General features: G+C 31.8%; 1 protein-coding gene across 1 annotated transcript in view; it reads left to right on the top strand.

The window, feature by feature from the left end:
- Window positions 1-14,032, top strand: part of LOC115878989 (gamma-aminobutyric acid receptor subunit beta-like) — a 95,508-nt gene continuing 81,476 nt past the window's right edge. The window contains exon 1 of the mRNA XM_030895608.1: window positions 1-48. Within this exon, the coding sequence (XP_030751468.1) occupies window positions 1-48 (48 nt within the window). The remainder of the gene's footprint in view (window positions 49-14,032) is intronic.

Below are 14,032 nucleotides of genomic sequence, written 5' to 3'. Positions count from 1 at the left end.
ATGGATTTAACTATAGCTAGCTTTGATGCAATTTCGGAAGTGAATATGGTGAGTGTAACGCGGTATAACACAGAATATTTTATGTAGTGTATATTTTATAAGTAAAAATTTAAGGTTAAAATAAAATGCTGTCCTCTACATTTTATCGCGCGTTTAACATTCTTTTAGAATAATTAAAATTTTCGCTTCTATATCTTTCATATAATTTAGTCGTGAATTTACATTTTTACTCGTCAAAGGATTATATTAAAAAATAGTTTAGTAATTATGTTGTTAAATATGAAAATTTTTAGTTGTTTTATTATTTATTTATTTATTACCAGTAAATTTTACAATACATATTATTACATAGTCTTGCAAAACCGCAGAGAGACAGTCTCTGTAAGCGGACTGGATACAACAAAAACTAAATATAATAATTAAAACTTAATTAACATAAAAGAGAAAATTTACTTATTACTAATCTTATAATACAACATACTACATTATATCTTAATCTATTGAGTATTTTTGAAATTATCCTTGTTTCAACCAACTTAATATTTTTTTCTTTAGAGCTTTTTTACATGACAAAGATTTTATATTGAGTGGTAATGCATTAAAAGTATTTATAGCACTGACAGCTGATTTTGTTACTTACTTTTAAGTTAAAAATTATTTTCTGTGTCAGATATAAACAAATTATCAAACATAACAACTTTCTATTAGTAGGTACGCTGATCGAAATTAACAGGAAATGTAATATTTCCACGACTTCCTAAATGGGTTCTAAATTTTCACGAAGGAAACCAACGTGTAGAAATTTAAAATAAACAAAAAAAATAAAAAATGACCAAATATTAGATATAGTATTGAAATAATATTTATACATAATGATAAATTCTTGATTTTTTTTGTTAATATACATAATAATTTCCTATTCAAATATTTTTTTGCTTAAACTGCTAATATTTTCTTTTTATACAGGGTGTCCCAGAAATAAGTGCAAGTATTTCAAGGGGTGGTAGATCTGGTCAAAAGAAACATTTTTTCTCTTTAGCGTTTTTCAAATAAGTCCAAAATATCCGAGTTATTTTACTTTGAATATTTCCAAAAAAAGTAGTTTTGCTAAAATCTTGAGAACCACTACTGGATCTTTTCTGGATTTTCTTTCATGTATATTTAAGCTACTACCTATGTTGCCATATTATCAAGAAATTATGTTTTTTAACTTAAAACTAAAAAAAATTCTAAAATTTTTTCATATTCATATTTTCAAAATTTTTTTTCGCAAAAATTACCCCATAGGCTTGTAACTGAGGCCGAAATATGCTACCAGTTAAAATACTTGCACTTATTTCTGGGACACCCTGTATAATACCAAAGTTATTCAAGCCAATTTTATATGCATATACATGGTGTTTCAAAAAGCATGTTTCAATTTTAGCGTCTCGAGTGAAATTTTGAGAGTAAAAGTTACTATAAATGCGAAACATATTTTACAGCGAAAAAAATGTCGACATATTCACCAGTGACGTGTATATGGGTTACTATTGGAATATTTTTCTAAAAAATACATAAACGCCCCTGAATTTTTTTCTCTCGTTAGCGAAATAATGTAAGCAGTTTAATGCCGATTAAAAGTTTTTTCTTAATATTTTGTCGATTTCTGCCTCCTTGATGAGATAAACGCAATTTTATTAATTTGCCTTGATCCAAGTAATAGCAACCTTTAAAAAATCTTAATATTATTAAAAGTTTTTTAAAGGTTGCAAAAGTTTAATATTAAGTCCATTGATTTCTCGAAAGTTTAATTTTAAGTACAAGTACTCATTGATTTTTTATCAAAAAATATGAAAAAAAGTTTCTATAAACATGTATGGAAATGCATAGTTTTAGAGCTCAAACGCACTGACATGACGGCCAGGTGTAGCGACCTGGCCGTTGGGTGGTAGAATATATTGCGTACATAGGTGCGTCCAGATGAACGACCAGTTTCAACAGGGTTGTCACGTCTAACAACTTTTTACGTTTTATCAATTAGAAAATATTGTTTTCAGAAATGTTAAAATATCCGAGTTAACTAAAAAGCGAAGTTCCTATTCATGAGCTTATTTAATGTCTTAATATTAAATAATGCATTTAAAATATTAATGGTAATTACAGTAGGGTAATTAGTATAGTTTTCACACATTGTAGAGGAAGAAAAAAAAGATTATACAGGGCAGATCAAAAAGAAACTTTATTTTTTACCATCGAAACTCGAAAGTATAATAACAGGTGTCATACCAATCATAAATAGAATATATTATATAAAAATGTTTTGAATTTTTACTAGAATCGACCCTTCATAAAAAGGACTAGATTTAAGTTTCCCTTTGATCTAGTCTGTATACTTTATGTTTGGTCCTTTTCTTTTTACCTAGACCTTTTTTCTTGGCCATGTAACTACGTTGAAATAAGCAAATAATGTGTTTAAATAGTACTTTAACATTTTTAAGCCAAAATATAGAGTATGCATAATTATGACATTTTCTGTATTGCAAGCTTTTATCTAACTTGCATGTGAGAAACAAACCTTTGAATTATAAACTAACTAAATATACATGTTTGGATTTTAATCCAATATACCAGACCCTCAAAATGGCGGATCAATTATTAATTATACATAGCGAAAAAATGTACTAGATATAAAAATTTGCTGCAGTGATTACATTTTGCTTATAATTATGAGTAATTAGATATACCTACAAATTTACAAGTCATCGATTACAATTCACAAATATACTTAAAGATCATAGAAAATGAGTTCAAAAAAAGTATCAATATATACCACATTATGTATGTATGCTGACCTAGCAAGACGAAGAAATAGAAACTAGTGATGGGAATACCGGTTCCACATGAGTCGTGTTACAATAGCGACCGTTCCAGAAAAATACCGCGATTTTGTAATCGAGGTTCCAACTTCGTGTCGCGGTCCTCGCTTATGTAGCATTTCTGGCATTGGTACCTACTTTTATTTTATACTACTTACCTAGTCCCACAAACCGCTGTCAAAAAAATTCTTTATTGGTGACCGGTTTCGGCAATTCCAGCCATCATCAGACCTTAAAAATAGATATAAACAATAAAACTTATATAAATGTATAAAAGCAAATAAAATTTTCATTTTATTTTGTTTGCTTTTACGTTTCATCTTTGAAACAATGCTATTTTATACCAATGCTATTTTATACCCAAACCAAACCAAACCAAACAAAACCAAACCAAACAAAACCAAACCAAACCAAACCAAACAAAACCAAACCAAACAAAACCAAACCAAACCAAACCGCTATTTGAAAAGTAACGTAGCGACGGCGACGGGAGCACTAACGCCAATAGTAACCGACCCAATCGCTATAGGCGAAAACGAAACCCTAGATGCGCTCCAGCGACTGCTGGAACGAAGTAGGGCTACGCTCACACGGACCACTTTCCAACGACAAAACGGTGTTTAAGCAGTCACAGCTATCGACGACGTTACAACCACAACTGCGCGACAAATATGTCGTCGAGAAGTCGCCCGTGTGAGTTGATGGACGACACCCGAACCACAACTAAATTTTTGATTCAGTCAAAAATTAATTTTGAAGAAGAAGCACTGTTGTGGCTTTTGCTTCGCAAAAGAAGGCAAAACCGCAGAAAAAGAATTTATTGGGTTCATCCAATAATAGAACATAAAAATGAAAGCCAGTTCCAAAAACTTTATTCGGTGTTAAGAATGTATGATGAAAAATTTTTAAATTACTTTGATTACTTTGATTGAAGATATATAAAAATTGCAATACAAACCGGCAAGGATGCGCTGTTTACATCAAAATATTTTATAAAGGTATAAACAATTTTTTTTAGGGCTGCAATAAAAATTTAGTGGTATTACCTTGACCGTAAGTCCCGTTACCCGAGTGTTTAAAAATCACCTTGTATTTTTTTGAACTTAACCATACCTAAGCTATTACAAATTATAATTTGAATAATAATGCTAAATCTGAATTATTGTAATTGAATTAAACTATTAAATCAAACACACTTACAACACTCGTTTTTCCCTTTTTTTTTCTTTACGATTATAAATAATTTATTTGCAAATTATAAATAATTTATAATTTTGTCGTCATTATGATCGTTGTTCTTCAGTAACAGGTTCCCCATTCGTTATGGAGCGCGACACGGCGTTACAAAAAAATACCGCTCCGAAATCGCGTTACTCAAATACCGACACATCACTAATAGAAACCAACACAATCTACAGAATGACTGAGACCGAGACCAAAACTCGGTTGATCTCGACATTAGCTGTACAAAAATTCATGACAGGAACGGTCGTCGTCTCGGCGCACTCAGTGATAAGGGGTTCTGGTGTTTTCCCATTTTCCCCACAGAATCTGCATTCGCCGTTGTTCCTCAGCTTGAACCTACTGAAGTGTTCGTTGAGGAGACAGTGTTCTTTAGAAACCCCGTGAACAATCTCAAGATTGTTTTTACTTAAATCAAGGAAAATCTTTGATTTTTCAATCGGTTATTCGGTCGTAAGTTCTGAGGAACTTTTGCGAGTGTCTTAGACCGTTGGAGGACTATCACTCCAGGTTACGGATGGAGTCTTCTAGGTTCCTCAGTTCCGTCTTTAGTTGGTTTTCGCTTGGAAAACAGAACGGTTCTGATCCAATTAGTGGGAGTGTTTGCTATTTTTCTACTAGATCATTTACTTTTTCATTGACTTTTATCCTTTGGTAAGCGGGCCTCAGAGTGGCAGGACTTTATTTTCTTTGCCTAATTTGTACAGCTTCTCTAGGCATTCTTTGACTAACTTCGAATTGATGGTTACTGAGATGATCGCGTTTAGTGATGCCTGACTATCGGATAAGATGGCTATTTCCTGTTTTCGATAGTTCCTATCTAAGATAAATTGTACGCATCTTTCGATAGCGTAGATTTCTGCCTGAATGATGCTGGGGTCGGTGCCCATTGTTTCGGAGTATTTGGTTTTCGGCCTAAATACTCCTATCCCTGTCCCTGCTTTGGTTTTGGAAGTATCAGTATACCACGTATGGTATGGTCTTTTACACATGCTGAGCAAACGTTTCTTCCACAAATCATTTTTATTACTCAATACCACAGTGAGGGGCTTCTTAAAGTCGTAGATTCTTCGTCATCCACCTGTAAATTCTCCCAGTACTGTTTCCGTCAATGACCATTCTAATCATTGTCATGGTATAAATACTGACGACAATGTGCAGTGGTCTTAGGTCTAGTATGAACTCCATTGGTACTGTTGGTTAGGTTAGGCGTAGTCAAAACATGAAAAATATAAATATCTCTTCAAGCAGCACATGTATGCCATTCTCTGTACTTTGTGTTAGAGATGTTCTCTGTACTTTGTGTTTGCCTTGCTGTACGTTGCTCTAGTTTTGTGTACCAATCAACTGCTCCATAAGTAATCATGGGTCTTATTCGAAGCCCCATCTATTTCCTGCCAGTCTTCTACATATCATGAGAGCCTTTGTGGCTTTGCTAGTAATGTTCTTAATATGTCCCAGAGAAGTTTACTGTCTAGGGTTATTCACAGATATTTGATTTCAAGTGATGGCAGTATTTCCTTTCCACCTAGATGAATTTTTTTAAGTTTTTCAGACTTCGCTTTCTGGTGAATGGGACTACCACCTAAGTATTAATGCTAATGAAACTTTTTTAAGAAAGAAAGAATATATGTCCGACGAAAATTTTGATTTTTCAATATACAAGGTTGTCCGAATTGTAGTGGGAAAACGTCGGCAACATATTCTGCAGATAAAAATGTTCGTATAAATGTAGTCCAAAAATGCGTCGTTTCGAAAATACAAGGTGTAAAATTTCATTTTTATAATTTTTTTAAAATATCTTCCGAACTAGCCTAAATATTTAGATAAAAAATTATGTCTGGATTTTTTTGACATAAGAAATTCGATTCCGATGTTAGTATGAATCACACTTGTAAAGGGCGTCACCTACATGTTTTGAATAATTACTAAAGAATACAAGGACGCGTAACGCCCATATACGGGCTGGAGCAGAATTTGTGTTGTTAGACGCCATCATTTTGGAGACTACGGATGATGATGTCAGCAGCTCGTCAACAGCGATAATTTTAGTGAATTTTAGTAGCTTGTTGTATGTAGTGAAGTTTGTATAAACTTTATTGCAGTGGTAATATGTTCAGCTTTCAAGTGTAAAAGCCGCAACGATAAGAAAGACTAAGGAGTTACGTCTCATAGGCAAACGAACAGTACACTCGTTTTTAGCGTTTTCTTATTGAATTTAATAATTATTTTTCTGATACCCAAGCAGCATTTGGACGTCGGGACAACGTTGTGTCACGCGACCAAACGTCGGGGCGCAACGTCGGCACAACCTCGTGCCAACCCTAGTCTGCACTAGTTTGGAGAATAATTTTTGGGTCGAAACGACGTTGGATGCCGACGTTGGCTAGAAGCCTAATTTAGTACAATCTGCAACGTTGTTTAAAATCCTAATTCACAGAAATACAAAACTAATATGGCGTCTAGGTCGCGTTTTATCCTAAATTGGGATAATTATAGTAAAAATATTATTTTTTATGGTTTAGTTAGAGACATATGTCAGATGGCAGTGAAGGAAAACAAAACAAAAGTATTTAAGTGTGGAGGATGTTTGAAGATCATAATTATTGAAACACTTTAACCGACTCTGTAACTCGTTACCCAAGGCAAAAAGTTAAACGCAAACAACTTTATTGATAAATGTATTGTTTCTACTTTGAAAAATACTAATGGGCCTTAAAATTAAAGAAGTTTTAAAAATGTGCTTGAATTTTTTTTAGTAAAATGAGAATAATTCATTCGCAGTCGAAAAATTGTTTCCGCGTGTTTTTAGGGTCAAATATTTCAAGTTAATGTATTCAAAAGCAGGAATTGCTATTTTAGAAACGAAACATTTTCTTATTTAACAACATGGCGGCTTGCACTTTGTTGTTTTGGAGATTAAGATGGAGTAGTTCGAGTAGTCGCATACTGGTCTAATAAAGTCGCAGTTCGGCCTTAACAGGTAGTATACTAGTCGCAAGATTGCCTAATTTAGTCATCCTAGAGTCTAGCTTTTGTGCCGCCCTATAATCTAAATAAACGAGGGAGTGGATAAACTATCGGTAATATATGTCGATGTATATTTAAATTTAGTTTTATATGTACCTTTCTTATGTCCCATTTTAATTATTTTTTTTTTATAAAAACAAAAACAGCACTGAACTGTCTGACTGAACAGTACAATGAAGTGAAAATTTAAGATTTAAGGTTATGGTTCAATACAGTTGCAAAAAGGTAGTGACCCGACGTCCTACCAACGTAAGAATAAGGAAATCTAAACAACGTTGGAATTAGTAAAACAGACGACGTTTGCATAACGTTGGAATAGGTCCTGAAACTGACGTCGGAAAACTCTATATTGTCCAACGTTGTAGCTACGTTCTAAAGTTCACTTAAGCAAAAAAGGTAAGAAGACAACGTTTATTCGACGTCGCAGAAGCTTCTACTTTGCTGTAGTACAAGTCCAACGTCGGCACAACGTTATAAAAACGTTAAAATTTATTTTAATACCTAAGATAGGGAGCTAACTATTTTTTGTAACTAATCCAACGTTGTGTTTAGTAAACATGTGGTCGCAAGTCGTGAAAATGCTACTTGGGTATACGTACGTGATATATACCGGGTGTCCCACTAAGAATAGCTCTCGGCTGTATCTCGGAAAGTATTAGCCATAGGGCTTACGGAAAAAAATATTTATAACTAAAGGGGCTATGAGAAATTGCTGGAAATTATTTTCAAGTTTGTAAAACGGCCGCTAGGGGGCGCAACTGCTACGGAAAATAAGAAAATAGAATTTTTATAGAATTTTAACTAGATAATGGGTACTATAAATAATAGCTTCATAATCTTCAGTAAATTTTGAATATTTTTTGTTAGATTTATTTTCCCCTATCTACCAAAATAAAGTGGTGGGGGAAGGTTAGATCTATCTTTATATAAATGTTGATAACTCCGGACTGGATGATCAGAATCCAACAAACGAGGGCTCGTTTAAAAGAGCGTTTCTTACTCTATGTTATACCATAAAAATAATAATAATAAGGTTTTGAACGTAGACGCTAGGGGGCACTTTCTTGCATTTTAACAAACATAGCGCGTTTTTTCAAAAAAATTAAATATGAGAGTATAGGTAATTTTAGCTGATAGTAAAGAGTAGTAAAATCTTAAAAAGTCAGCGAACCGTATCTTGATATCTTCTTTCAAACCGAAGATATTAGCAAAATTATAATAAATACCAAAAAATAAGCCCTTAATTACCTTATTTTTACAATACGGTATCAGTAGCCCTCTTGATTATGCTCATTCTAACAAAAAATTCACAGTCCTTTACAAAGATGCAACCGGGGGGGGGGCATTGAAAATGATGAATAAAAACGTAAAAATATGATTAGTGTTAATATGAGTGTATTACATACATATGTTTAAATAACGAACTTAACAAAAAACAACAGATTTAAAGATTCACTGAAAAAGCAGTAATGTTAAAATTAAATAAAACATTATCAATAATAATTATGCAATCGCACCTATCCGTAAAACAAGCAAGCAAAAAACCTCGAAAAAACAAAATAACATACAAAACATCAGGTTAACATGATGACAGATCATGATCAATGACAGATAAAGAATTCTTACGGAAAGTTACACTTTACGATATAATCTTTAACTGTTAAAGGCAAACCCCATTTAAACACAAACTTTTTAATACCTACTACTGTATCTAAAAGACTTTTTTTTAAATTACTAAATTCTTAGCCACGCTTCTGTTTTTCTTGGCTGTTGTGCGTCACGTTACAGATTAACAGGCCCACGTTTGCACCACAAGGCGATGCTGCAGTCCACTAGGTAGACCGGGCGTAGAAATTTATGTTATACAACTTGTAGTCAATCTACACAAATATTATCAAAAACTTTTTTTCTTTTTAAAATGTGTTCAGATTTTGTAAAAAAGTATAAGTCAAAATCTCAAAACTTAAATTTGATATGAGTTTCTTAGTTTTTAACTAATATAGTGGCGAATTACAAAAATTCCTTTTCAATGAAAATTAATGATCTAAATAAAATAATTTAATAAATTACTAGCTTTTTTCTGGCGACTACGTTCGCGTTACACCTCGAATCGTTCATGCATTGATTTAAATTATTTTTTACTTCTTTATAGAGAGCTAGTGAGTATAGATGTTTTTATTTTTCATCTTTTTTATTTATTAAGAGCACTAATACTCTATAGGTTATTTTATTCTTTGAAGGATAATTGAGGAAGATATATTTCGTTATGATGTCACTAAATAAACCCTTGTATAAAATATTATACTGTCTCGTTTATAATGTTATAGTATTGCATTTTCGTACAGCAAACTTTCATTCCCTATTCTACTTCCTAAGGGTATAAATTTCATAAATTCGCTTTACCTTTGTGCCAATTTTTATGTGTATAATCCAGAGGTCACCAAGTTTTATATAAATTTTTACTAACTTTACCCATTTGGTTGATGAATTTCAAAAATTCCTTCTAATTCTTTTGTAGGATTTCATTCTTCTAGACCAAATACTAAGGAATTTTCATACAACAAACTGTTCCGACATAATTTTACTCTCTAAGAGGATGAATTTCCTAAAATCGCTTTGTGTAGCTAATTCACTAATGTCATTTAAACGAACCTTTGTATACATAAATATTAGATGTATCTAAAGCTATGGCATGAACTCACTCTAAAATATCTAAAAACGTAATATATAATCTAACTGACACACCAATGACAATGACAAATAGTTTATTTCTGGAGGTATTGTGTGTAGGTGTTTTTCAGGTATATTTTAGTATTTAGTCGTTTTACACAAAGAAATAGCCATTAAGCACTATAAAAATACTTCATAACAAATCTACACATATATACCTTTCATTTAAAAAAAAAGAATCATCAAGATTGGTAAAGCGGTTTCGGCGGGATGGATGCAACAAAAAACCCTTTGAGCTTTTATATATGTATGATTAATTATTTTTCCAACATATTTTACTTTGCAAATTTTTATAAATATTCAGACTCGCCAATATCGTACTCCACCGTGTCCAGCCTGTTTAGCCAAACGTAGGCCGATTCCTCTTCGGCGGCATCGTGACCCTGGCCGAAGGAAGAGTCTTGAAGACGCTCATCCGCGCATAGGAATAAGTTGACTGCGTAGCGTATTGCGTATTAATCGATTCTGAAACTTTCTATCTCGTGTATAACATGTTACCCAAGTTTATTATTTTAATCTCCATTTTAATAGATAAATGTGTGAAATGCCACCTGAATATCTTCTGCCATGACATGTTTTTACTTTTTTGTTATGGTAAAATGATTTGTATAAACTTTATTCAATAACGTATATTTTCCTCCATTTGTGATTTTTTAATTTTAAGCGAAAATTAAGTATAACATTTTAGGAAACACTGTAATATTTAAAAGAATAAGAAGAAATTAGTCTTATTTTGAAAGGAAAATATAGAAGAAAACTCTTTCTATAGAAAAAGTCTTTATACTAACCAGAATCCGGTGACATATACGCGGTCTCACCGGAAACATTACTTATTACTTCGCATAACTTGAAGAATATCTACTTTTAATAATGAACACTTCAGAAATACACCAGTAAAAAAATTTATTATTTGAGATTAAAACTCGAAAATCTTGTACTTATTTAGTAATTACGTCATTATTAATTAATTGACTTTCTAATCTATTCTATTTTATGTACAAATATATTATTAAATTTAAAGCATTAAGTAATAAAACACTTTGTACCCTCTTATATCGTAAGAGGTTACGAAATATACTCCTGGTTACACCCCTTACAGAAAACAGTGTAAGGGGTGTAAATAAATTGTATAATCACTGTTTTTTATAATAAAAACTATAAAACATTTCTTATTTGTGAGATTAAAAAAACAAAACAATGCATTGGTTAAAATAAGTACATTCAATACATATGTATATGTTATAACATAATATAGCCATTACTATTATACTATTATTATTAAAATAATATGTGTGTAACATATTTCTTTAACGAATTAACGTGTAACAGACATTTATATGCACAGTATATTTTTGTTTAACAAACCAATCAGGAAAAATCCAAAACCTACCGTTATAGGAGGTATAAGATGATTAAACTTATATAATGGCAACTACTTATCGGATAACAAATTAATTACTACTGTCAGCTAGTTCAGCTACTGTCTAGGTAGAATATACCTAGAGTACCTACACCTACCTATGATGTAGGTAGATTAAAGCTTATTTTGACGTTACCTCTCACTTTGGTGTCACAAGCTGAATTTTTCAGGGATGGAAGTACAGTACATGATATGGGGACCCTTATTCCGAAAGTAGTACAAAATTAGACCGGGTAAAAGGGCACTATCATCAAAAATCGATATATTAATACCACCACATAGAGAAAACAAATAGTTATTTTTTGATCCAGTACACAATAAAGTCTTCGTAGGGAGTAATTTTTTATAATTATTTACAAAAAAACATTTCCATTAGCGCTTATGTCCAAAAAAAAACTTTAAACATGAATAATCATTTCAATCATGCGAAAATTTGGTTTAAAAATAGATTTTTTTTAATATAACTTTCATTTAACGAAAACGAAAGCCTAAATTAAAAAAGAAACAATTTAAAAGTTTCGCTTATGTCTTGACAAGGTATCAAAGCAAACCCCATATTTTTTGCTTTTAAACTAATAAAGATATATCAATAAACAATTAGCGATGTAATGGTTTTTGCGCGCGCTGGCCGACTGCCGCCGCTGCGCCGAGATTTCCTATACCCTTGTATATATGACGTCATGGTGTGGCAAATGTAGCATTTTAATTCGATTTGGGCTCCCTTATATAGGATAACAGAAACATTTTCAATGTTAAAAAATAAGATAGAAACAGTGAATTTATTTTAAAATCGACGAAATACCAGAATACCATAATACTAGATGTATTAATATGTAATAACTAAGATATTAATAACAGTGAACACACAAGAGAAACGATGATTCGGTGAGGTCATAGTAGGCTTTGGAAAAAAGTTGCTTTTCACGTAATAATATAAACGTCAAACTGTTATTAGATCAACATTTTGATAGTCTTAGCCGCGTTTTTTTTATCTTTTAATTGCTTTTTTCAAAATACCTTCATTATTTGCAGTAGTTGAAGTTGTTGGTATTTTGAAAAAGCAATCAAAAGATAAAAAACGCTGCTCAGACTATCAAAATGTTGATCTAATAACAATTTGACGTTTACACTATTACGTGAAAAGCAACTTTTTTCCAAAGCCTACTATGACTTCACTGAATCATCGTTTCTTCTTCACTGTTATTAATATCTTAATTATTAGATATTAATACCTCTGGTATTATGGTATTCTGGTATTTCGTCGATTTTAAAATAAACTAACTGTTTCTATCTTATTTTTTTGTTGGAATGGGCATAATCAAGAGGGCTACTGATACCGTGCTGTAAAAATAAGTTAACTAAGGGCTTATTTTTTGGTATTTATTATAATTTTGCTAATATCTTCGGTTTGAAAGAAGATATCAAGATGCGATTTTCGCTCACTTTTTAAGCTTTTACTAGTCTTTACTATCAGTTAAATTTGCATATACTATTGCATTTATTTTTTTTGAAAAAACGCGCAATGTTTGTTAAATTGTGAAACAACGCCCCCTAGCGTCTACGTTCAAACGCCTATTATTGTTGTTTATATGGTACAATATAGAGTAAGAAACGATCTTTTAAACGAGCCCCCGCTTGTTGGATTTCGATCATCCAGTCCAGAGTTATTAACATTTAAATAAAACAGATCTAACCTTCCCCCACCACTTTATTTTGGTAGATAGGGAAAAATGGATCTAACAAAAAATATTCAAAATTTACTGACTATTATACAGCTATTACTTATAGTACACCTCATCTAGGCAAAATGGTGTAAAAACTCCATTTTCTTATTTTTTGTTGCAGTTGCGCCCACTAGCGGTCGTTCTACAAACTTGAAAATAATTTCCAGCAATTTCTCATAGCCTCTTATTGGGACATCCTCTACTATTGCTATACGTCGATACTAGTTTTGTAAATTTTATTAACATTTTAGTACTTTTTTATAAATAATTAGTATGATACCACCTAAATAAGAAGCATACAACATAGGCATAGTCAAAACATGAAAAATATAAATAAATAATCTAAGTTAAGAAAAATATGTGGCCACGGCACTGTTTGGAGCCATGGTAACCATTTGGTATCGGGAGTTATTGGTCCTTGTATTCTTTAGTTATTGTTTCGAACTGTTTTGAAGAGTAATAATTTTTCGTTTGTATCTGTATAACGTTACCGAGAGAAAAATATAGATTTCAGCCGTTTTTTACGTAAAAAGTTCACTATGGACAATCGTTCTCAAAATATTTGTTGAAATCAAAATAATCAATATATTTGATCTTTTTAAATTAATCATAACTCTTTTGGGAAACATTTATGATAAAACAGTTTCTGTTCAAGCTTTGACACAAAAAAATCTAAATTTATTGTCAGACTATCTATCGAGTCAACATGTTTATTTTTCGTCAACAATGACATGTATTGATTGACTTTCATCAAGATACCTTTAAGGTAAAAAAACGGCGGAAATTTATATTTTTTCTCTCGGTAGTTTAATCATAGTGTGAAAAATTATACCTAACACTTTAATACAGTTTTATATGCTTTCAATATAGGTAGCGCCCCCTATAAGTGGGAGTTTTTACTAACATCGGAATCGAATTTCTTATGTAAGAAAATATCTATATACCAATTTTCATCTAGATATCGAAGTTAGGTCAGAAAATATTTGTAGAAACTAAATAAAAATTATATTTCAACACCCAGTGTCTTC

The sequence above is a fragment of the Sitophilus oryzae genome, unplaced genomic scaffold, assembly GCF_002938485.1.
Source record: "Sitophilus oryzae breed Bouriz unplaced genomic scaffold, Soryzae_2.0 scaffold_1063_pilon_pilon, whole genome shotgun sequence".
Lineage (NCBI taxonomy): Eukaryota > Metazoa > Arthropoda > Insecta > Coleoptera > Curculionidae > Sitophilus > Sitophilus oryzae.
Note: the sequence above shows the minus strand (reverse complement) of the source record. Positions and strands in the feature narration are given on the sequence as shown.